This window comes from Hydra vulgaris, chromosome 12 (genome assembly GCF_038396675.1).
Source record: "Hydra vulgaris chromosome 12, alternate assembly HydraT2T_AEP".
Classification (NCBI taxonomy): Eukaryota; Metazoa; Cnidaria; class Hydrozoa; order Anthoathecata; family Hydridae; genus Hydra; species Hydra vulgaris.
Window position 1 is genome coordinate 595,777 of NC_088931.1, and position 24,320 is coordinate 620,096.

Genomic DNA, 24,320 nt, shown 5'->3' on the forward strand with positions numbered 1-24,320 from the left:
TGGCCCTGACCCAGTGTTCTCATAGCATATACCACTCTTTTATTAACATCATATCCTTCTACATTTCTTGATGTGTAAAAGTCTAATTTAAATCCACAAATACAACCTATAGATAATTTTGATGCAAATCCCTTGCAAGACTTTTTATTCTCGATTAAAGACAACAGAGGTTGCAAACATTCTGGACATCCAAGTTTATCAAATACGGAGGCAAGAATTTCCATATCAACAAATCTGTAGCCACTGACACATTTTGAGTGTTTACTCGGTACTATTATTGGTTTTACTTTTCATTTTGATACACTTGCAAATACCCTTCACTATCAACATTATCAACAGAGTCTGTCATATTTACACCATTACTATTAACACTATTTACATCAATATTTACACATTTTTCTTGTTTTCTTAAACCATAAAATGTTTATTTACGTTTCTTAAGACGTTTCGTTGAAAATTTAACTCTACCACAACTATATTTCGACTTAAAGCTGTCCATTTTTCTTCACTCGTGTGTAAATTAGCAGCTTAAAAGACGACTTACAATGAACAACACATAAAACACTTTTCTAAATATGTGGTTTTGAATCATGGCTTTAGAGATAGTAGAAAGTATTTATGATGAAACTGCAAAAAAAAACGGCATAAAGAGGGGACTATATGCATTTTATTGATAATTTTTTTGTAACTAGGGGCGTTGCTAGGTGAGAATTGCAAACAGGTAGTCATACAAAAATGTCATTTATTTTACAAATAAAAGTTAATTTTGAATAATTTTTTCACCATTTAATTTTATAATAAATTTACTTTTAGAATAGCTAAAAAAAAATAAATAAAAAAAAACGTTTTTTTTGAGGAGTGTTCCCCCTTAAACAAATAATATTAAAAATAAAATTGCTTTCCTCTAAGAATATTTTAAAGTTTTCAAAATTTGCTTTAGCACTTCTAATATTAAGATGAACAAGAGAAAGGCTCTCATAAGGTTTAACATCTTTTAAATACTTATTTATTTCATCTGGAAACATGTAAGGTGTTTCCATATTCATTAATGAAAAGTTATCAATAAAGTTTTTGTCAAGGTCATATTTATCAAAAGTATTTTGATCATTTATTTTAAAAACCTTATCTGAAATGTTTTCAAAAAGACTTTCGTATTCAAACGTTTCCGGATTCATTTTAAAGGGTTTCGTTATTGATATATTATCAATAAAAATATCCAAAAAAATAAATAAGAATTAAATAAACCGTAAATAAAATAAGTAAAAAATTACTTTTTATTTGTCTTCCTCTCGCGTACAATAAGCTTGTCGTATGATATGTAAGCAAATTTTCCCAACTTTCTTTCAATTTTCATTTTTTCACGCAATTCCTTTCTTATTTTATTCGTTTCCATGCAGTAATCTTCGTTAATATATATATTTTTTCCTTTTAACTTTGAGGCATTTCTTAAAATTTCCTCCTTATCTTTAAAGTCCAATAATTTCAGAACAATTGTTCTGTTCTCTTTTACACCTTTTTTACCAGCTCTATGTGCTCTTTCAATTTTTGCATTTTCTACACCCAAGTACTCATTAAATATTTCTTTTACTTTTTGTTCGCTTTCCAGCCAGGTTCCATTATCATCTTCTTTAATTCCGTCAACTCTTAGATTGTTCCTCCTTGTTCTATCTTCAATTTCTCTTAGCTTACTGTTAATTTTTTTGAGGTCAGTGTTATTATTTTGTATTTCATTATGGTTAGATTTATTTTGTATGAAAATATCTAACGAATTTTTTATTTTTTTTTCAATAAGTTCCTCATGAAAATTTAGACTAACCTTTATTTCGTCAACTTCTGCTGCCAGTGTTGATATTTTTTTAGCGTTCTCTAAAATATTTTTTTCTACTTTGTCTAATCTTTCGTTTAAGATTTTGGTATTTGAACTAACGATACTTATAAAGTTGCTTTCTTGTTGCTTTAGCGCTGCTTCCGTCTCCACTTTGTAGTTTGTAAACAAGTCTTTAATCATTTTTTTAATTTCAACAAGTGTAACTGCCATAATATCAATAATATTTATTACCACTATTAATTTAAAAGTTTTTTGTTAATATATATAAAACAATTTTTTGTCCGAAGTTATTATTACTTTTTTTTTTTTTTTTTTTATTTGTAAATTTTCAACTTGCAAAAACACGTCCGCTCGTTACAATGATTAACCTCTCTATAAGCTGGATTTTGTAGTAATTGTGTATTTTCTCCTTCAAAATGTCCTATAAATTCTCAATTGGGTTCATATCTTTTTTTTTTTTTTTTCGTAAGTTTTTGTTTACATTTGACGTAATATATATAAATTACATATTTTTTTCAAATACAAACAAGGCTTCTAAAAGAAGATCAAATCTTATCGTCAGAAGCCTTTTACAAAACAGAGTACATAAAGTATTATAATAACGCCTTTTTACAATAAGAGAACGTAAAAAATTAACATAAAAATATTAAAACAGTACTTAGATAAATAGAAACAAATTTCAATAAGTATAAAACAAAGATTGAACATACATTTCAAAATTATTATATATCATAAGACAAATTAAAAATATTTTAAGATATTTTCAATAGAGAGAATGAGATCTTTTAATTTAATTTTAAAAACAGAATAAGTTAGGGGTAAGCCGAAGTTAGGCAAAATAATTTTGTTCCAAAGATGAGCTGCACGATAAGTGATACAAAATTGATTGAACTTTGTTCGACAGAGTGGTTTATTTAAATAGTTATTATTCCTCATGTTAAACTTGCTTAAAGGTTTCAAAATAAAAAGGTCTTTAAAAATTAAAGGAGATAAATCATACTTCCACATATAAACAAAAGATATATACGTTTAGTTTATAAACATTGAGGATTTTCATTTGATTGAAAAATATTGAGGAATTTGAGAACCGATCCGCAAAATTAATTACACGGATCGCATGTTTCTGACGGCGATGGAGACATTGTAACTTGCTTTGATCAGTACTACCCCAGGCAATAATTCCATAACTTATATAACTATGAATAAAAGAATAATAAAGTTTAGTTAAATTATTTTATCTAAATGAGTACTCGCCTTATATAGAACTCCAATACTTTTTGAAACTTTCGAGCAGACATAGTTAATATGATGTTTCCATGTGATGTTCTCGTCAATGAAAACCCCCAGGTATTTAGTTACAGAATCTCTTTTTATTTCATTATCGTCAATAAAAATTTTTGGTAAATTTTGGGGTAGAGAACGTTTTTTGGAGAGCGGGTGGAAAAAAATCCATTTTGTTTTGTTTACATTTAATGTTAATTTGTTACTTTTAAACCATTTAGATATGTTTTGAAGTTCTTTGTTCATAACGGAGAATAGTAGGTAGATGTCACTGTTAGATAGAAATAAGTTTATGTCATCAGCAAACATAATACTTAGAAGATTTGATGCTTTATGCAAGTCGTTGATATATATTAAAAACAAAAGAGGCCTAAGATGGAACCTTGCGGAACACCACAGGAAACATTTAAAAACTGTGTATGATTAAGATCATTACAAGAAACAAATTGTTTTCTGTTGGATAAATAACTTTGAAACCGTTTACTAACTCTTTCATTTATTCCGTAATAATTAAGTTTATAAAGTAAAATATCATGATCCACAGTATCAAATGCTTTTGAAAGATCGATAAAAATTCCTAATGTAAATTGAGATTTTTTCAAAAGAATTGGAAATCTCACGTACCAACTGAATAATTGCATGCTCGGTTGAGTTATTCTTCTTAAAGCCAAACTGATTGTTGTATAATAAATTATTTAAACTAAAATAATTAAATACTCTATTGAACATGATTCTTTCTAGTATTTTTGAAAATATAGATAAGATAGAAATAGGCCGGTAATTACTTATGTCAGATTTGTCACCACCTTTAAATAGTAGAATAACTTTCGCAATTTTCAATTGATCAGGAAAGACTCCTTGTTCGATTGATGATTTAAAGACTTTAAAAAGAATATATTTTAATTGTTCAAAGCAATCTAAAATTATGTTACCATTGATTTCGTCCGGTCCAACTGCTTTATTTTTTTTTAGTGTTTTAAAGGCTTTTTCGAACTCATCAAATAGTAACTCTTTAGATAACTCATCCGAGTGAATGCAATTATCCATCGGTACTAGAAAATCTTTAAATGATGTTTCAGTGTTAGGAATTAATTTAGATAGTTTAGGGCCAATTTCAACAAAGAATTTGTTAAATTCGTGAGCTATTGTTTGAGAATTAATTATATTATTGTTATCTACTTTGATCATGTGTGGCAGGGAACCTGAGCACGGTTTTGATTTACCGATTATTTCTTTTATTATTTCCCAGGAGCGTTTACAAGTATTTTTGGCTTTATTGAGAATTTTAGAATAGTAATGTTTTTTTAAGTTTTTTCGAACTTTTTCAAAAAGATTTTTGTAGTCTTTGTATATTTTCTCATTGGCGAATGATTTGTTTTTTAGATATTTTATGTATAATTTCTGCTTAACTTTTGATGATTTTTTTAAACCTTTGATAATCCAGGGAGAATTAATGTTTTTTTGATTTAATGTTTTTTCATGTAAAGGAAAATTGGCATCATAAACTGAGTAAAATGTATTAAAAAAATCATCGTAAATTTTGTTTGCGTTATCACTAAAGTCGATGTTCTTCCAATGAAGTAATGATAATTGTGTTTTAAATTGCTTAACATTTTTTTGGTTAAAGTTGCGTAATTTAACTTTTATGTTAGCTTTGGTCATAATTTTAGAGTTGTTTATGATAAAAAAGATAGGGAAATGGTCAGATATGTCTGTTTTTAAAATACCTTTATTTAAGTCACTGTTAAAAACATCAGTTGTTAGAATGTTATCAATTAGAGTAGCCGATTTAGGAGTTACTCTGGTAGGGCGATTTATTAAAGGAATGGCTCCCATTTCAAAAATAGAATCATAAAAATTTTTAACTTTAATGTCCGTAAAGTAATGGAAGCAATTCATATTGAAATCCCCTAGAATAAAATTCTTTTTTTTTTCAAGAATGCCTATTTTGAAAAATATCTGCTGAATTCACAGGCTATTTGAGTACAGAGAATCTATTGTCTCGAAACAATCTCATTGACAACTTACCCATATGGCAAGAGGCACAATCTTATTGAAATTTAAAGTTTAATTCAGAAACTGGTTCACATTTTCTGTGAACCAGTTTCTGAATTGAGGTGTTGGAGAGCTAAACGTTTCTCCAACACCTCTATATACTTTCCCTCGTTTATCATTCCTTCCACAATATGTAGACGGTTTGTTCCATAGATGAATATGGCTTCCCTTACCATGATCTTAGTCGGGAACTTCAATGGTTTCTTAAGATAATCTTAAACTCCTCTCCAGGCCTTTTTCTGACTGTCTGGACTCTATCATCTAACACAACAACTGTTGACTTATATAAGAACACAACCTGAACAAAAAAAATGCCTGATAAGTTTCAAAGAAATTATGGTATAAAAACATTACATAAACAGTCATGATCAACAAGTTAACACCTACTGATATTGGTAAGAAAATATGATGAAAATGAAAAAAATTAAAAAATCAATACTATCAAAGATCTAACAGAAAGCTAATTTAATGATTACCTTGGACCAATCTTCTTGCGTCCAATTTTCATTCTAAACGGCCCAATTATGCCTGACATGCTTCATTTTCGTGAGTCTTGGCTTTTTCCTTGGTCTGTATGCCTTAAGTTCCTACTCCAACAAGCAATTATTCATTATTTTACGACTTACATTAATGCCCTGACTTGCTAATTTCATAGATATTTTGTTGCAAGAACTTCTTCTATCTTTCAGGGCCACTAATTTGATCTTTCTCTCAAGTTTGGGGTAGCGATTCTTTTACGACCCCAATTTCCAACTATTCCAGCTTCAACGTTTCTACCCTCATCCAGCTTCCTTTTCACTGCATTAACTGTTTGCGTTGAAATCTTCAATTTCATAACTTTCTTTTTTTGCGCTCTAGCTTTTGCGGAAGAAAGACATTATTTAATAGCGAAAAGTTTTTACATTAAAAAAATGGATATTACAATGAAAAACATCGAAAAAATGATTTCTAGTAAGCTTGAAGAACATAAAAAAAGTATTCTCAAAGAAACGGAACGCTTATTAAAAGACCAGGAAAAATCATTTACCTCAATAATAAGTGCAAATCTCAAAATTATCACAGATAGATTAGACATGCTAGAGAATGACATTAATAACAACAAATGTAAAATATCAAATATAGAAAAAGACCTACGTGACATTAAAGACAGCCTAAATTTTCAAGAAAACAACATCTCGGAAAAAATATCACAAATAAAGAAATACTACGACAAAGAAATCAATTCATTATATAAAAAATCCATAGATCTAGAAAATCGATCGAGAAGAAACAACTTAAGAATAGATGGAATACAAGAAACACTAGGCGAAAGTTGGGAAGACTGCGAAAAAGCTGTTAAAGAAATTTTCAAAACAAAACTGAAAATACAAAGCGAAGTAGTGGTTGAACGAGCTCATCGTATTGGACAATTTAAAGACAACAAACCAAGAACATTAGTTATAAAACTTTTAAACTTCCAAGACAAAAACAAAATTCTCAATGCTGTAAAGTATCTTAAAGGAACTGGCCTATACATAAATGAAGACTTCGCTCAAGAAACAATATATCATCGAAGAAAGCTCTGGGAAGAAGTTAAAAAACTAAGAAGCGAAGGTAAATACGCCATTTTAAAATACGATAAAATATTTACACGAGATTTTAAAAAATAGCGCAACACACTTTTGTTTTACTGAGTAAACGCGTTCTAAATTTTACATTCTAAAATAATGGCAATAAAAAATAAAACAATAGATTTTGAAACGGTGCGCTTTAATGTCTTTGAAACCGCGAATAATATTCTCAATGACGCTGATACGCAAATTTTTCAAACGTATAATTTTAACTCTCGATATTTTGAAACAGAAACTTTCAAAACTGAACTTGAAGCTTATAAAAATAATTTTACGATAATTCACATAAATATAAGAAGCATAAATAAAAATTTTGACAAACTTAAACACTTCCTAATTGATTGCAATTATTCATTCAGTATGATTTGCCTAACAGAAACTTGGTGTTCTGATGAATCAATCCAAAATAACTCTAACTTTCAAATTCCAAATTATAAATTATTATCTTCTGAAAGGAAAGCATACAAAAAAGGAGGAGGGATTGCAACTTATGTTCGGAATGATCAAGTGATAAAAGTGAGAAAAGATCACTCCATTTCTAACCCCGATAGTGAGGTCTTTACAATAGAGATCATCAACTCCAAATTTAAAAATATTATAGTCTCTACCTGTTATAGGCCACCTGAAGGTAATATTAAAAAATGTTCTAATTATCTAGAAGAAATTTTTCTTAAAATCAATAAAGAGCAAAAAAAGTTGTTCTGTATCGGGGACTTAAACATAGATTGTTTAAAATACAAAGAGTGTCCGATCACTAAATTATTTTTTGATAACATGTTTCAACATTGTATTTTACCAATTGTTAATAAACCCACACGGGTAACCTCGAATACTATTTCTGCTATAGATAACATACTAACAAACTCATTTCTAGATACCTCCTTAAAAGCAGGAATAATAAAAATTGATATAACAGATCATTTTCCAGTTTACTTTACAATAAAACATGATACAAAAATAAATAATAACTCGAAAAAAAAAATTTATAAAAGAAAAATAAATAAAAATTCTATTAAATGTTTTAAAGACGCACTATCGGCAGTAGATTGGGTTAAAGTGTATCAAGAATGTAACCTTGGGAACACAAACTCTGCATGTAATACTTTCACAGATATTTTTCTAAAACACTATAATAATCATTTTCCAATCAAAGAAAAAGAAATAAAAGTAAAACATTTGAGCTGTCCATGGATCACCAGCGGAATCAAAAAATCTTCAAAAACTAAACAAAGACTATATGTTAAGTATTTGAAAAACAGAAATGAAGAAAACCTATCTACTTATAAACAATATAAAAATCTTTTCGAAAAAATCAGAAAACATTCTAAAAAAGTTTATTATTCTAAATTACTTCAAAAAACTAATGGAGATACCAAAAAAACATGGAACATCATGAAAGAAATAATCGGAAAAAAGTATATAAAAACAAACAGCTTACCAGATAGAATTATTATAAATGAAATAGAACACAACGATCAGAACTCTATTGCCGAACAATTCAACAATTTCTTTGCAAATATTGGCCCTAACATGGCGTCTAAAATTCAAACCGCAAATAACTCCTTTGAAAATTATTTTACTGATCTAAATAGCGAACTAACTTTCAACGGATTAAGCTATAAAGAACTCGAAAATGCAAAAAACTCTTTAAAAATCAACAAAGCACCAGGAATTGATGAAATTTGTAGCAATATTGTAATGAGTATCTTTCCGATAATAAAGAAACCCCTCTTCGAAATATTTAAATCTTCAATTACAACCGGAACCGTTCCAGAGAAATTGAAAATTGCTAAAATTGTACCAATATATAAAACTGGAGAACCATACTTACTAAACAATTATAGACCAATCTCAATTCTTCCTGTATTCTCAAAACTCCTCGAACGAATAATTTATAATAAATTATACCAATATATAACAAACAACAATATCTTAAATACAAAACAATTCGGCTTTCAAAAGCAACATGCAACCGAACATGCAATCGTAGATCTTGTAAATAGCATCAACTACTCATTTGTTAATAAAGAATTTGTTTTAGGAATCTTTATAGATTTATCGAAAGCATTCGATACTGTTGATCATGCTATCCTGCTAAAAAAATTGGAAAAATATGGCGTAAAAAATGTTGCATTACTCTGGTTTAAAATTTTTTTGCTAAACAGACAGCAATGTGTTAATACTGATGAAAATATCTGTTCAAAATTGCTTAAGATTAAATGTGGCGTTCCCCAAGGTTCCATTCTAGCTCCCTTATTGTTCCTAATATACATTAACGATCTTCCAAAAGTCTTAAACAAACTTGATGTAATAATGTTTGCAGATGATACTAATTTATTTTATTCATCTCAGTCTATTGAAGAACTCTTTGAAACAACGAATATCGAACTTGAAAAACTTAATATCTGGCTAAAATCTAATAAATTATCTTTAAACACAGAAAAAACCAATTACATTTTATTCCATCCCAACCAAAAAAGAAAAAAAATACCTAATATATTACCATTGCTAAAAATAGAAAACAAAAATATTGAAAGAACCTCAATAACAAAATTTCTAGGTTTACTAATTGACGAAAATATTTCATGGAAAGCACACATTGACTATTTAAATACAAAAATAACCAAAAACATTGGCGTGCTATACAAAGCTAGATCAATGTTATCCCAAGAAAATCTAAAACATCTTTATTTTTCATTTATACAGACCTATTATACATATGGTAATATAGCATGGGCAAGTACCAATAAATCCAATTTGAAATCACTTTATCGACGTCAAAAACATGCCGTTAGAATTGTCTATAAAAAAGACAAATTCACTCATGCTGAACCTTTGTTAAAACTCCTTAATGCACTAAACGTCTATAGAATAAACATTTATCAAAACTTATTGTTTATGCTGAAATATAAACTCGGGCTTGTCCCATCACATTTCTCAAATGATTTCTTTAAAAGCAATAGAAATAGATATGACACTCGAGAAGTAGGAAACTTTAACATACCGTTTAGAAAAACAAAACTATCGCGTTTCACAATTTCATATCGCGGTCCCTATCTCTATAATAAACTGATATCCAGAAATGCCATAATTACAAAATTAGATAACCAAAATTGTTTGAAAATCTTACTAAAAAAATTCGTTTTAAATATAAACAATTATATGAACTTACACTAAACTAATACTGAAACTAGAGCCAAAATTAACGTTGAAGCGAAAATCCCAAAAAACTTCAATAACAAATAATATAAAAAATATATAAATCAAAAATAATTTTATTTATGCCTAATCATATATTTATGTGTGCAAAATCTAGCATTTATCAATTATTTTTTATCTTACATTTTATTATATGTGAATCCAATATAAAATGAACTACCATTATATTTTGTGAAACTAGAAACATGTAAAAACAAAAATACAAAAAATATTACTAATACAAGCGGTTTCTTGATGACAAGACCATCTGGTCTTCTGCAAGTTTCCCGCGTTCTTTTAATAATAATGATACCCTGCAGTTATATTCTTTGTATTCTAAAAAGTTGTGAGATTTTATTTTTTCTCCTACCATCATATATTTTATAAAAATTGTAAATTTGTATCAGTTATATAGATAGAATCACAATATTGTAAAGATAAAAGAACAAAAAAAAAAAAAAAAAAAAAAAAAAAAAAAAAATAACTTCCATCTTTTGTTTTAGGCTAATATTCTCCAACAAAACATAGACCTCTCATTTTTTTGTAGGGCTTAGGTCTTTTCTTTTCCTCATCACTTCAAAATCGGTCAAAAAATGTCAAAGATTTTGCTGAACAATCATTTTTTTATTTTTTCAGAACTGAATCTTAAAATTTGTAGGGTCCAAGTACATACCAAATACTTCGTTCACCATGGAAAGTAAAAGAAAGAACTCAAATTAACATATTTGAGAATTTACAGGTAAATTTCAGCAGCTAAATGGATTTTATTTGACATTAAAATAGTCCCATTATTATAAATATGTATGTCATTAAAAAAAAAAAGAATATTATTGACCACTGAAAACTTTTTGACTGCCTCAAGTAATGGAACTTAGTGACAACTCTAATAATCCATAATAATTGGCTTAAAAAAGACTTTATTTTACACGTTTTTTGAATGTTTAAAAAACGTCTTTTGTAGACCAAATGAGGCTGAGCATGTTACAGAAATGTGAGGTTTGTACACCTAAAGTGGTTTTTCACGTTTTACTTTAAAATAAAATTTAAAAACTGCCGCCATTATATGTAAAAACTAGGAATAAGAAATGTTTACGTAATTAAAAGTCAATTTATAAAAGAATGGTTACTCCACTTAACTGGTCTCAATAAAATAGATTTACAAAACCTGAAAATAGTAATTGCGTGTTTTTATAGTATAAAATGTTACAAACTTAATTTCAACCTTTCATAAAAAATCTTTATTTTATAATTGAAAGTTGAGTTTTAATTCAAATAAAAAAAAGAAACTTGATATAAACCTATTATGACAATTATTTGTTTTAAAACTGCACTAATGCTAAGAATTTATCCACGGGTGTAATTAACTTATTTTAATTACCTTGGGGGAATGGATTGCCGTGAGGACGTCCGAATGTCCGTAAGAGGTTTGACAGACGTCCCAAGGAACCCGCATGCCCACTGGGTACTTTTTAAAAAATGAAATATTTTGATTAGAACAAAATGGTGGCTTTACAAAACTGAACTCATTTTCAATAACAGTACATATATGATAAATATAGTTAAGTGAATCTCATTAGGTGTTCCATAAGTGTGCCACACTGATCATCAGTTTACATGTCAATCAAAGACTAGATCAAAATTTCAAACTTAAATTCCATTTATAAACACTATGATAACATGGGGTTCACAAACCGTCATCGTTCACTATTTTTTTCAAATCAATATAGAGTACTAAATCTATCAGAACATTAAAAAAAAATATTTTTGTATGATGAAATTTTTTTGAGGATAAAAGGGTTTTTTGGTACATCAATTTGAAAAAACCATATTTACTAATTTAAACTTAATTTATTTAAACTAAACTAGTTAATTTATTTAAAATAAACTAGTTTATTATTTAAACTTAATAAGTTTTAAATAATAAACTAGTTTTAAAATATTTGAAAATAGAGTTTAATAAAGTTTTTTATTCTGAACCTAATAGTAATTTTTATTTTATGTTTTAAAATCAGAAAGTTATTTGATAAAAACTTAAAAAGGTAATATTTTATTAAATTCGGTCAATAATGTATTAATAGCATGGCCTTCTAGAAATACAGGCCTTGACATCGCGCCGAAATTTTTACTGACTGGAGGCCGAGCGAAGCGCTAATAAGTAAAGTGGATGCGAACAAGGAGAGCAAAACACTATAATAATAACAATATATAAGAGCTGTCTTAAAAGTAAAACTACAATAAAGTTAATAAACTATAATATACTTCTTATATAATATAATCACATTTAAATAAAAACTCATTTTCATGACAGTTTTAAAACCTTTTGCCTGGACTCCTTGGAGCATCTTGGAGATTTTATTATTGCTAGATTTTTTAGAAAAATATTTGCTAAAGTACGGTAATGCCAGTCATAAATACCAAACTGAAACTTGTTTGATACAGATAAGAATTGCTTCATCAAAAATGTTCGACAAAATTCATCTGATAACTGCTCAAATAAAACCAAAAAAAATAGGCACCATTGAACAATATTATCAAAGGGAATAACAAGACCTCCTTTATTCAAGTTGTCAATGTAGGCACCATATTTTTTATAATAAAATTGTGTATCAGTATAATCATAGCCATTTTTTCTTTGAACATAACCAGCAATATATATATAATTGAAAGTAATTTTTCTGCTTGAACTTTATCCTCAAGTTCTGGTTAGTTATCAAAAATTTCGCACTCCTGCTCGTTTAAACTTCTAAAACTGTTTTTACAGGAATGACCATTGGTACAATTATCAAAACTATCCATTTCTAACTGTAAAGAAAGTTTTGCATGTTGGATTCTAACTTTTTCTATGACAGACTGAGCAGTAATAAAATAGGTTCCCCCAGAACCCTGGCAAAGTTTGCTAAAAGTTTTTTCTAATGGATCAGTTGTGAACCACCCCAGGATAACATAATCATTTCCACAATCCAAAAGATATCTTGCAATGTTGACTAACCCCCTGCACACATGAGAAATACATTCAGAGGTATCTTTTGTAAGCTGCTTAATATGTTATGCGCCTGATTTTTTCATTTTTTCAACCATATCTGCCATATCTAATAAGAATAGCAGGCTTTTGTCTGCGTGTGATCTTATAACTGCACGGAACTCATCTTTATAATGAATATCTGCTCCAACACCTTTCACCTTAAAAATTTTCCAAAACTTCACAAATATAGAAATAAATTTGATGGTGCCAATTACTTCATCTTTTTTAATGGATGGATGATTTTTAAGTGCAGCAACCATTTCAAGTGTCAACTTTCTGTTGCTCAATTGGTTTCAAAAGATTAGCAGATTCCAACTCATAAAGATTTACTAAATCACTTTATTTTGCTACAAGTTTGTTACCTTTAAACTCAAAAACTAATTCTCCCCTTTTTTCAGTTAACCAATTATTACAACCACACTTCATGACATGAACATAATCAGACAACAAAAATGTGTTTTCATTATCTCCGCACCAAGGTTTTTTTTTCAATTTTATTCATCATTTTAAACAACTTTTGATTTACTCTATTTCCATCAGTAATAATTGACAACAGTTTTGCATTGGGTTGATTGTTAATTGTTTCAATAATTGGTTTGCATTGTTTAAAAAGAAAATCAGAATCTAAGTGACTAATTGGAATCATCTTTACTAAAAACTCTGGTCCACCAAATAAATATTTTACCATTATAGGCAACATTGTTTTGGCAAGAACACCGGGTTGATCAGCAGAATTTCCAAATAATACACCACCATGATAAGTTAATGTGGATTTAATATAAACTTCATCAACCAGCAATATATATTTACATTGTGTATTTTCAATACTCATTATAACATTTTTCAAAAATTCCAGATTATCTTGTGATCGGACTTTTGAAGTGATTCTTGTCAAAGTTCTAAGACTGGGTAATTTATAATCATTAGAAATTTGGCTGTACAGAGACCTAGATATAGCAAAATATTCAAATGCTTGAGTAATTATATTAGGAGAGTAAGTAAACTCACCAACTTTCTTTGGAGACATACAGTCCATATGTTCGAGTAATACATTTTTTTTATGGCAAACACCTTAATTTTTTAAGTAACGTATGATTTCATCAAAAACTGACCAATACTTACAACATGATGATATTTACATTAAAATGGGAACACTGCAAGATGACTCAAGATGAAATGAAGTTAATTGTAAATCCCTATTAATGATAACTAAAAACTTTAGAATACCACATACAAATTCTTTTGACTGAATGTAACCATTATCATTATTGTCATTTATGTTGTATACAATAAGATCGTTATTATGCAAGAGTCTCTCTTTTATGCTATCGAAAAAAATCATGTTCTCTAAAGCTATCTAGTTCATCTGATGTTGTATTTCTTGTACTGGACGATGACAATTTTGTTGTTCTGGGTTTAGATAGCCATTCCAGACGATTTTTTTATAATCTAAAAAAACATATATAATTTATATCATCGTATAGAGCTTGACCTGACTTAAAAAATGAGGGGTCATTCGACCTTTGAAGTTAAGCGGATCCAAAGTTATTGAATTTTTTGTAGTGCAAAAATTGATGATTTTTTGACGAAAGGTATAGGGCTTAAGTATGGAAAATTTGCAGTGTTATGGCACCGAAAAAGAGAGTATTTTTGGGTCATATTGACTTTTGAATAACTTTTGAACCGTTATTACATTCGACTTGAAATTTTCCATAATGATTCAACAACTATAAGAAAAGAAAATACAAAAAAAAATTTTTTAAATTCTGTCGGGATTGCCCAGAACTGTCTATTTTACAGACTGAGGGTTTTTACTTATTTACTTAGTTTTGGTGTCATATTAACTCTTGAATAACTCTTGAACCGTTATTACATTTGACTTGAAATTTTCCATGTTGATTCACCAACTATAAGAAAATAAAATACCAAAATATTTTTATTTAACTCAGTCGGGATAGTCCAGATTTGTCTATTTTACAGACTGTGGGTTTTAACTTATTTACTTAGTTTTGGTGTCATATTAACTTTAGAATAACTTTTAAACCATTATTACATTTGACTTTAAATTTTCAATAGTGATCCAACAACTATAAGAAAATAAAATACCCCAAAATTTTTTTGTTCAACTGACGAGATTTACCAGAATCATCTATTTTACAGACTGAGGGTTTTCACTTATTTACTTAGTTTTAGAAAATAAAATTTGGGGTTATATTATAATAACACTATACAAATGTGCATAAAGGAACCATGGAATCCAAATAGTACATCATTTTGAAATCATTGTATAATTTACAGACCGGTCAGTAAATTACTGCAAAAGGGCTACACAAACCAACTGGGCATACCGACTTTGAATATATTTGATATTTTTCAACCGTTATTAAATTTGATTCGAAATTTTTCATAATGGTCCCATTTTTATTCATCTGACGAGATTAACCAGAAACATCTATTTTACAGACTGATGGTTTTCACTTTTTACTTAGTTTTGGAAAATAAAATTTGGGGTTTTATTATAATTACACCATACAAATATGCATAAAGGAATCATGGAATCCAAATCATACATCATTTTGAAATTATTGTATAATTTACAGACCGGTCAGTAAATTACTACAAAAGGGCATTAAAATCTGTCGAAATTATTCAGAATAACCTATTTAACAAACAGAAGTTTCTTCAATAAAGTTAAAATTTAATTTTTAATGAAAATAACTTACAGCAAACGAACTTTCTGAAATTTGGAGTACTTACAACTGCAATAGGCAGGTATAACAGCAGAAATTATATCTAAAAATGTAAAAATATTATTATTAGAAACACAGATACACAATAACGTGTTAAAAATATTTTGTTAATTCATTTTAGAAATATATAAATTAAAAACATTTAAAACTAAATAAGTATAAAATAAGAAACTTACTCTTTAAGATTGCTTATGTGAACCTATGAAAACGCCTAAGATAAAAAAAAATGAAAATAACATAGAAAAATGTTTTTATTCTTAAACTTATTTCTTGGCTTTTAGTGAATGATTGGAAGTAGCAAGTTTCAGTAACGAAACAAAATAATAATCATTTTTAACAATAGACACCATCGAGAAGGTAAGCCAAGTTGTCTATCAACACAAAACATCACAACAATAACATCACAATCACAAAACACACAGACCCTGTGGCACTAAACGCTCCTAAGTCACACTTGTGTCACTAAGTAATGGGTTAACTTTTAACCAAAACTAGTGATCATCCTGAAAAGCTTAAAGGTGGCTCTATTTGCAGATGACATAAGAAACAAATGGATTTCAATCATCTTGTTTAAGAACTGACTTGCTAACTGTTGTTACAGAATGGTACTACATAGCATTACATAGAGGTGGTTAGGCAAATTCTACTGCTCTGGATCTCAAAGGCTTTTGATAAAGTCTGGCATTATGGACTTACCCATCTTTTTGCAATTTTTTAAATTGTCTGTTAATTGTTATCTAGCTATATATGCAGTAGTGGTGTTGTGGTAAAACGCTCGCTTCATAAGCGAAAGGTTCCGAGTTCGATCCCTACCACGCCCCTGGTAGTACTGCGCTCAACTAGTTTCTCCGAGCAGCGGCCTTGTTCATCGAGGTTCGTGTTTCGGAGTTATAGAGTTGAGAGAGGGTTATAACCACTATTAAGTAGCCTCCTCATCTGTAGTGGCCTTCTTGGCCTTGAGGAGGTGAATAACAAAAAAAAAAAAAAAAATATATATATATATATATAAACTTCATCTAGGCTCTTCCAGTAACTTCCAACTTTAAAAGTAGTTACCTTCTGATGCTTGCTCTACCCCTACTTCTATCCACAATAGTAAAATTGTTCCCAATCAAATTACTGTTGTTGTACCTTCTGATTTAATTTTGAAAATTGCTAATGATGACTTTTCATGCTGTTACCCCAACTTCTATTGCATACATCCCTTTAGGAAATGGTTCTAAAAACTTTCTTATTAAAACGCAATTTAATCAAGTGAATCTTCCAGTTTCTAATTTGGATACTACCTATATTACCTGGTGATTTCACCTATCAAATAAAGACATTTTAATTTGTAACATGTAATTGACGTTTTTGAAGAAGGTAGATATATCTAATGGTCTAATTATAAGCAAGGGTTTTGAGTCTTTAATTAACAAACACTTATGCTCTCCTCTTGAATCTAATAACTTACTTTCTGATCATCACTATGGATTTCAATCGCCTCATTTTACAGCTGATACTACCATTTATTCCTGCCTTGATAAGAACGCAACACTCTCTGATTGCTTGAAGAGGGCATTTGAGCTTAAAAAGGATCTCACTTCTGCTACAGCATTAGGCTCACAGTGGCTGGTGAACTTTAACTCAAAGAAAACATAATTTTTTTCAGCTAATCGTTATCTCCATAATCTAGATCTTCCTATATTTATTAACAGTAATGTACTCCATGAGTCATCTACCCTTCGTCTTCTAGGATTAGCTCTTACTTCCTATCTTTCTTGGAAACTGTATATCAAATCCATTGCAAAATTAGCATCTGCTAAGGTTGCATCTCTTTATTGAGCTCAACACTTTCTTACTCCGGATTTTATTCTTTATCTCTATAAATCTCAAATCCTTCCTAGTATGGAATACTGTTGCCCCATCTGGGGCGGATCTTCCAATAATGCCCTTTCTCTTTTAGTCAAGGTTCAAAAATGCATTGTAAACATAGTTGGACCTGCTCTTGCAGCCAACCTCCAACCATTATCACATCGTCGTAATGTTGCTTCTCTTTCTCTTTTCCTCTTTTCTACAAATACTATAATGGGCACTGCTCTAAAGAGCTAGCGTCTCTTGTGCCATCTACTGAAATTCATTCTCGTGTTACTCGTCATTCAATTAAGTCTTATCCTTTTATTGTGACTGAAATTGTAATAAAGTTGCAAAGACAAATAAATTTCGAAAAAAAAATCAAAAAGAAAAGAGAAATGTTGTTAACAAAACCTCAGATTAGAGGGTGACACAAGTTTATTAACAAAAATTAAAAATAAAAATAATTATAGAATACCAAGACCTGCCGCTGTAGCCAACCATTGTCGCACTGTCATAGTGTTGCTTCTCTTACTCTTTTCTACAAATACTATAAAGGGTGATGTTTTAAGGAGCTAGTGTCTCTTATGCCATCTGCTAAAATTCATTCTTTTATTACTTATCATTCAATTAGGTCTCATCCTTTTACTGTGACTGTCCCTAAGTGCTACAAAAATTCTTATTTGTGTGAGTAATCATTCAGCATCATTTTACTGTATATGTTCCTTCATGGTCTAAAAACTTTTTTTTTCTTTAACAAAACATAAATATACATATAATGACTTACGCGTGCATGAATGCTGTACCAGAGAACACAGACATACATACAATTCCAACAGAACATAGACATACATATAATGACTTACAGGTACATAAACAGAAACTTACATATATTGACTTACGGGTGCGTCAACACCGCTCCAAAGGTCCAACAGAACACAAACATAGACATAATGACTAACTGGTACATAAACACATACATACATATAGTGACTTACGGGTGCGTCAACACCGCTCCAGAGGTCCAACAGAACACCAACATACACATAATGACTGACGGGTACATAAACACAAACATACATATAGTGACTTACGGGTGCGTCAACACCGCTCCAGAGGTCCAACAGAACACAAACATACGCATAATGACTGATGGGTACATAAACACAAACATATATATATTGACTTACGGGTGCGTCAACACCGCTCCAGAGGTCCAACAGAACACAAACATACACATAATGACTAACCGGTACATAAACACATACATACATATAGTGACTTACGGGTGCGTCAACACCGCTCCAGAGGTCCAACAGAACACAAACATACACAAAATGACTGACGGGTACATAAACACAAACATACATATAGTGACTTACGGGTGCGTCAACACCGCTCCAGAGGTCCAACAGAACACAAACATACACATAATGACTAACCGGTACATAAACACAAACATACATATAGTGACTTACGGATGCGTCAACACCGCTCCAGAGGTCCAACAGAACACAAACATACACAAAATTACTGACGGGTACATAAACACAAACATACATATAATGACTGACGGGTACATAAACACAAACATACAAATAATTACTAATCAGTAGATCAACACCGCTGTAGAGGTGAACAGAAGACAGGTATTCATATTATGACTTGTAGATGCACCTACAAAAATATACATATAATGACTCACAAATACCTAAACACAAGGATAGATATATTAATGGTACATCAGCGCAAAAATAGAAAACATAACTTACCAGTATGTTGTCATGGCTGCAGAGGTCCAACAGAAATCAAATATACATATAAAGAATTGTGGGTGCGCAAACACTGCTCCAGATGACCAAACAGATTACAAACATAAAGACATTAAATTGAATAATAATAATAGCAAATATAAATGCAATAAATTGAAGTTGAATTGACATTGCGTCAAAAACAATATTAACAACATTTTTGTTTTTTTCGAATTTCGCCCTCCACATAACCATCAGCCTTTCCCTCTATCACAACACATTTCATCCTCCACTCTTTGACTAACTCGATATTGTATTTATCCTCAAATCCGTCATATAGTATCTCAAACTCGCATTCATCATCAAATTCATTGTCATCTAAAACACTTACTACGAGCCCTGAATACCATACATCCTTTCCACCTTCATCTACCATTTTATGTTTAATTCTTTTTCCTAAAAACTTTGGAACCCCTCCCTTTGATGTGCCTGCTCTTATTATTTTTCTAGTTTCCATTAATAATCTAGTGTCACCCTCTAATCTGACCTTTTTTTTTAATGTTAACAACATTTCTTGTCTTTCATTATTCTGTCTGATGACTGAACATTTTATTGTATTTGCTCGTTGTTCTGGAGCATCTTTTAAAAACTTAAAAATTGATAGCAGGTTTGTTTTTAACGCCTCTATACCAAATTTTTTGTAATTTTCACCTTTTACCTTTTCTCCTAACTGTAGCCACTTTTCTGGAAATTTTTGCTGTAGTACTTTTTTTCGAAATTTAATTTGTCTTTGCAACTTCATTACAATTTCATTTTCAGTACCTAAGATTTGCTCAAAATCCTCTTTACACAAAATTAAACCACCATCCTTCCCAATTTCTGTTGTCAAAAACTCTTTTTCTTCGCTTGCCTTTTGCTCCTTTATTTCCTTTTCTAAGTTGCGCTTGTCCATCTCATCGATTTTGTACTGCAATATATTTGCTTTTTTTTCTCTGTACTTTCTGATATATCCTTTTCTATTTCGCCTTGCTAGTAAAACTAGCCTTGCCAATTCTTCCTGGGATTTCCCATATATCCAATCAGCTGTTTTGTTATTGTTAAACATGATGACACCAGCTGCAGCTACTGTTGTCATGTTAGGTTTCATTTTTAACCTGCGGTCATAAGAAGCAAAGTCACGTTCAGACACAATGTTAGTACGCAGACAGTTTTGAGTTTCCTCAAGGACACCAACATCTGGATTGTGATATTTCCCTCCAGGCAATTGGTCTCTTAACTGACTCTGGATCATAACTGAACACGAACAACATATAACTTCAAGACATTCTTGTGTTAAGGCATCCAAAAGTGGGTCATTACAGTTAAAAAACAAACAATCAAACAATTCATCCTTAGTGAGATATTTGACATCAAAAAATGTAGAACCACTTAACATTATTGATGCATCAGAAGAACAACAAACAAAATAATTAAACATTTGCGACCAAACGGTATTTAAAGAAAAAATATGACCTTCTTCTTCAATAATACGAAAAAGAGGTCCTGATATCAGTTTATTAAAAATTCCCAGAGCTCTGGTTGAAGCATGAAAAATTATGTTGTCAATATCATGCCTAATTGATTCATGAAGGAAATTTGAACCATCAAGATTAAAAACAAATTCTTTAAGATGATCTTTATGAAAATACGTTGCTCCACCAAGTAAAAATATAATGTTAAACCGATGATGCAGAAATGAAACCATAAAATTTTTTGAAAACTTTTTACGCAAAAATGCCCTCCATTCATCAGCTTTCCCGTTCCGTTGATCGCCATGTCTATAGCTTGTAAGTTTTGAAAGTTCATACAAAATATCAAAGGTACGTGAGTTTTGAGAATTTATAAAACCACCATGAACACTACCTTCCTGCTCAACCACTTTTTCCCATTCTATGATTGCTTTTTCTGCATATATTCCTAAATTATGGATAACATGTAAGCCACAAAAAACATGATGCATTTGAGAAATTTTTAATTTTTCATTTAAAGGAAGTAGTTCATAGTTTTCAACAACAAAAGGCAAAATTGCTTCTCTCCAATGTTTAAATTGGCTAAAAAAACTTGAATTAACTATGGTGCGATCTGTCATCAAAGATTTGAATGAAAAAATAAGCTTCCGAAGATCATCCTCATAGTTTTCTTTTTCAGGAGAAAATATCTGAGACATATCAGTGAGTAAATTTTTTAGCTCTCCAAAATAAGATTGTGCCTCGCCTGAAAACATATCTTCTATCCCAAACGTGTAGCTTCCAGATGACGTTGTGACTTGAAAACTACCAATCTCTCTAAAATTATACTTTGTGCCATCTGTATGAAGAACATTGTGTGTACTATCCAATATAGCCTCTCTAACCTGTGCTTTTGATAAAAGGTTCATTTCACTAAAAAATTCAGCAGCCAAAGATTTTTTTGGAAGTGTGCCACATGAAATTCCAGCCATTTTTTGTAGTACAGTTCTGATAACTGATTCAACATTGTTAACAGAAACATTTTTACTTAAAAGGTCATAATATACAGAGCGAATTTCATCATTATATCTACCTCCTTCAAAAACATCAATTACATTTTTTTCAAAAAAGTTAACTCTTTCCTTCAGCTCTTCTGAAAGATTTTCAAAGTAATTTAAACTCTCCTTTAAGATTGAGTCATTCGCTTCATCAGATGTTTTCAAAACAGTGTTTTCAATTTTTTTCTTAAAATACCATGCCTTTTGTCTATCTGATTGTGAACGTTTTCTAGCCAAATCAATTTCTTTTTCTAATCTAAAATTTTTTTGCAACAATTGGTTAATCCTTCAATCCTTTCTAACTTCTCTTTTGTTGACATTTCTGACATTATATTTTGACAAGATTGCTTGATATTTTCTTTTATATTCATTACATCTTTTATTAATTTGTCTGTTTTGTAATTTAAGATAATTAATTCTCTGTTTGTATTTTTTTATTTGATAGGCCAAATCACCTGATAATATAGGTAGTTTTTTATCTGAATTGGAAACTGGCAGATTCACTTCATTAACTTGCGCTTCAAGAAGAAAATTTTCAGAATCATTTCCTAAAGGGGTGTATACAATAGAGTTTGGGGTAACAGAACACAAAAAATTATCATTAGCAATTTGCAAGTTCAAATCAGAAGATACAGAAACAGTAATTTGATTTGGAACAATATCACTATTGTGGATAGAAGTTGGGGTAGAACAAGCATTAGAAGGTGACAAACCAACAACATCCGGAAAAGCACCAATAAAAGATAAAGCAGAGCTTAAAAAATACTTTCTTAAATCAAAATTTTTGGCACGATTTACTTTTGCAATAAAATCTTTTGACTTTTGAAGGCACTTGATCAGCATAACTCTAGATATAGGGTATTTAAACAAGGATGTAAAAAATACTGAAAGATTTGGCCATGTCAAGTTAAATTTATCTTTTTCTTTACAAATTTGTAAAAAATGGCGATTGGTTAAAACCAAATCTGGATTTTTGAGGGATACAATGCCTCCATTAATATTAAGATAATCCATAACAGTGTCAGATACTAAAATTAAAATTAAACTTAATTTAAGTGACATAATGAAAAATAAGGGGTGGATTATTTTGGTTCTAATAAATTGAATTAATAAAATGAAAAAAATTTGTGCTACAGTATTCCTAATTTAAAATTTTGACTTACTTTCTTGACTTATAGATGGAGCAACCATTTTGGTGAGACTATTGTTAATGTCAACACCTAAAAAAAAAGGAATTAAAATAATTATTACAAGAGTTCATAGTATTTAATCAACAAACAAATAGAGGCAAATAAATATAAAAAGATATAATAAATTTCTTACACAACTCCATTTTCATAAGCTTTTGTTGAATACTATTTTCAGGTTTTTGTTTTGAAAAAAACAGTTTAAATAAGAGCAACCTGTAGTTAAAATAGTAAAAATCAAGATTTTAACTTTCTTGAAGAATGCAGACCTTTTACCTGGGAAAAAGGAAAAGATGTATTTTCATTTGATTAAAATTTTAAGAATTATACTTTCACTTTCAATTTAATTTTCATAATCTAACCAAAACAAACGCAAAAATCAAAACAGATAACGTCATTAAATACGCGAACAAAAGCATATATATATACACATAATTTATATATGCAAATCCTAAGTACCAATTCTTTAGGTAAACTTAAGTAAATACTTGTTTTAAATAGAGGAAAGGCTAAACTTGCAATTTCCACCTGGACGTTTTTCAAAAACACTTTTTTTTTTATATAAATCAACCTTGAAGTTTTTAAACGCTGAGAACTAAAATTTTTTGTATAAATGTTAAAAAACGTCCAGATTCCATTAGATTCCCCGTCCTTTTCTTAATAAATATGGAAAGTTTCATAAAAATTAGATGTGTTTAAGATCTTAGGAATCCTTACCTTCAAAAGCTTCGTTTTAAAAAAACGTTCCCGCGGCAAGTTTTTTTATGAAAAGTGGTCTCAAGATATGGGTAATATATAAATGAAGCCATACAAAGCTTAATACTTTCTATATACGGTTGCAAAGAAATTGAGTAACACTAACTGATGCAAAAAACCTCAAGGCGCTAGCTTAACCATACAAAAAGATATAACAGAGCAAAGTTTATGAAAATTACGTGTTTTTTGTCAAACGTCAAATGTTTTTTGTTAAGCCGTGGAATCGCTAGTTTAGAAAAAGGTAAACTAAGACAGCTAGCTGTTATGTTGGAAAAGACAGTTAGTGGTTCTGTAGGACGTTTTTTTCCAAGATAAAATATAAAAGATTTGCAATCTACAGGCTAATGAAGTAGGCACACTACTGTGTATTTATTTACAATCAGATTTTTTCTTGGGATAGCTTTTATCCACTTTTCTTTTTCGTTAACATCACTAGGAAATCGATAAGCGGACACCTTTTTAGTTGATGACGCATAACCACTATCACAGCATGGAACACAACAT

The 24,320-nt window shown here is 29.8% G+C and overlaps 2 protein-coding genes across 3 annotated transcripts; both read right to left on the minus strand.

Moving 5' to 3' along the window:
• Positions 1 to 283: 283 nt before the first annotated feature.
• On the minus strand, positions 284 to 4,945 carry LOC136087689 (uncharacterized). Its single transcript, XM_065811125.1, has 3 exons — positions 3,895 to 4,945; positions 1,272 to 2,061; positions 284 to 407 (listed from the first exon to the last, which is right to left on the minus strand). Exons 1-3 carry the CDS (start codon positions 4,943 to 4,945, stop codon positions 284 to 286), a joined length of 1,965 nt encoding a protein of 654 aa, XP_065667197.1.
• A 7,220-nt stretch (positions 4,946 to 12,165) lies between these two features.
• LOC136087735 (uncharacterized) lies at positions 12,166 to 23,887 on the minus strand. 2 transcript variants are annotated; one of them, XM_065811155.1, is made up of 8 exons: positions 23,778 to 23,887; positions 23,197 to 23,336; positions 23,037 to 23,093; positions 19,350 to 22,901; positions 19,184 to 19,254; positions 15,921 to 15,955; positions 15,718 to 15,787; positions 12,166 to 14,443 (listed from the first exon to the last, which is right to left on the minus strand). In XM_065811155.1, exon 4 carries the CDS (start codon positions 21,805 to 21,807, stop codon positions 19,537 to 19,539), a length of 2,271 nt encoding a protein of 756 aa, XP_065667227.1. In that variant the 5' UTR covers positions 21,808 to 22,901; positions 23,037 to 23,093; positions 23,197 to 23,336; positions 23,778 to 23,887; the 3' UTR covers positions 12,166 to 14,443; positions 15,718 to 15,787; positions 15,921 to 15,955; positions 19,184 to 19,254; positions 19,350 to 19,536. The 2 variants fall into 2 exon arrangements, with proteins under 2 accessions (XP_065667227.1, XP_065667226.1); XM_065811154.1 differs by having other exon boundaries at positions 19,174 to 19,254.
• Positions 23,888 to 24,320: the final 433 nt, after the last annotated feature.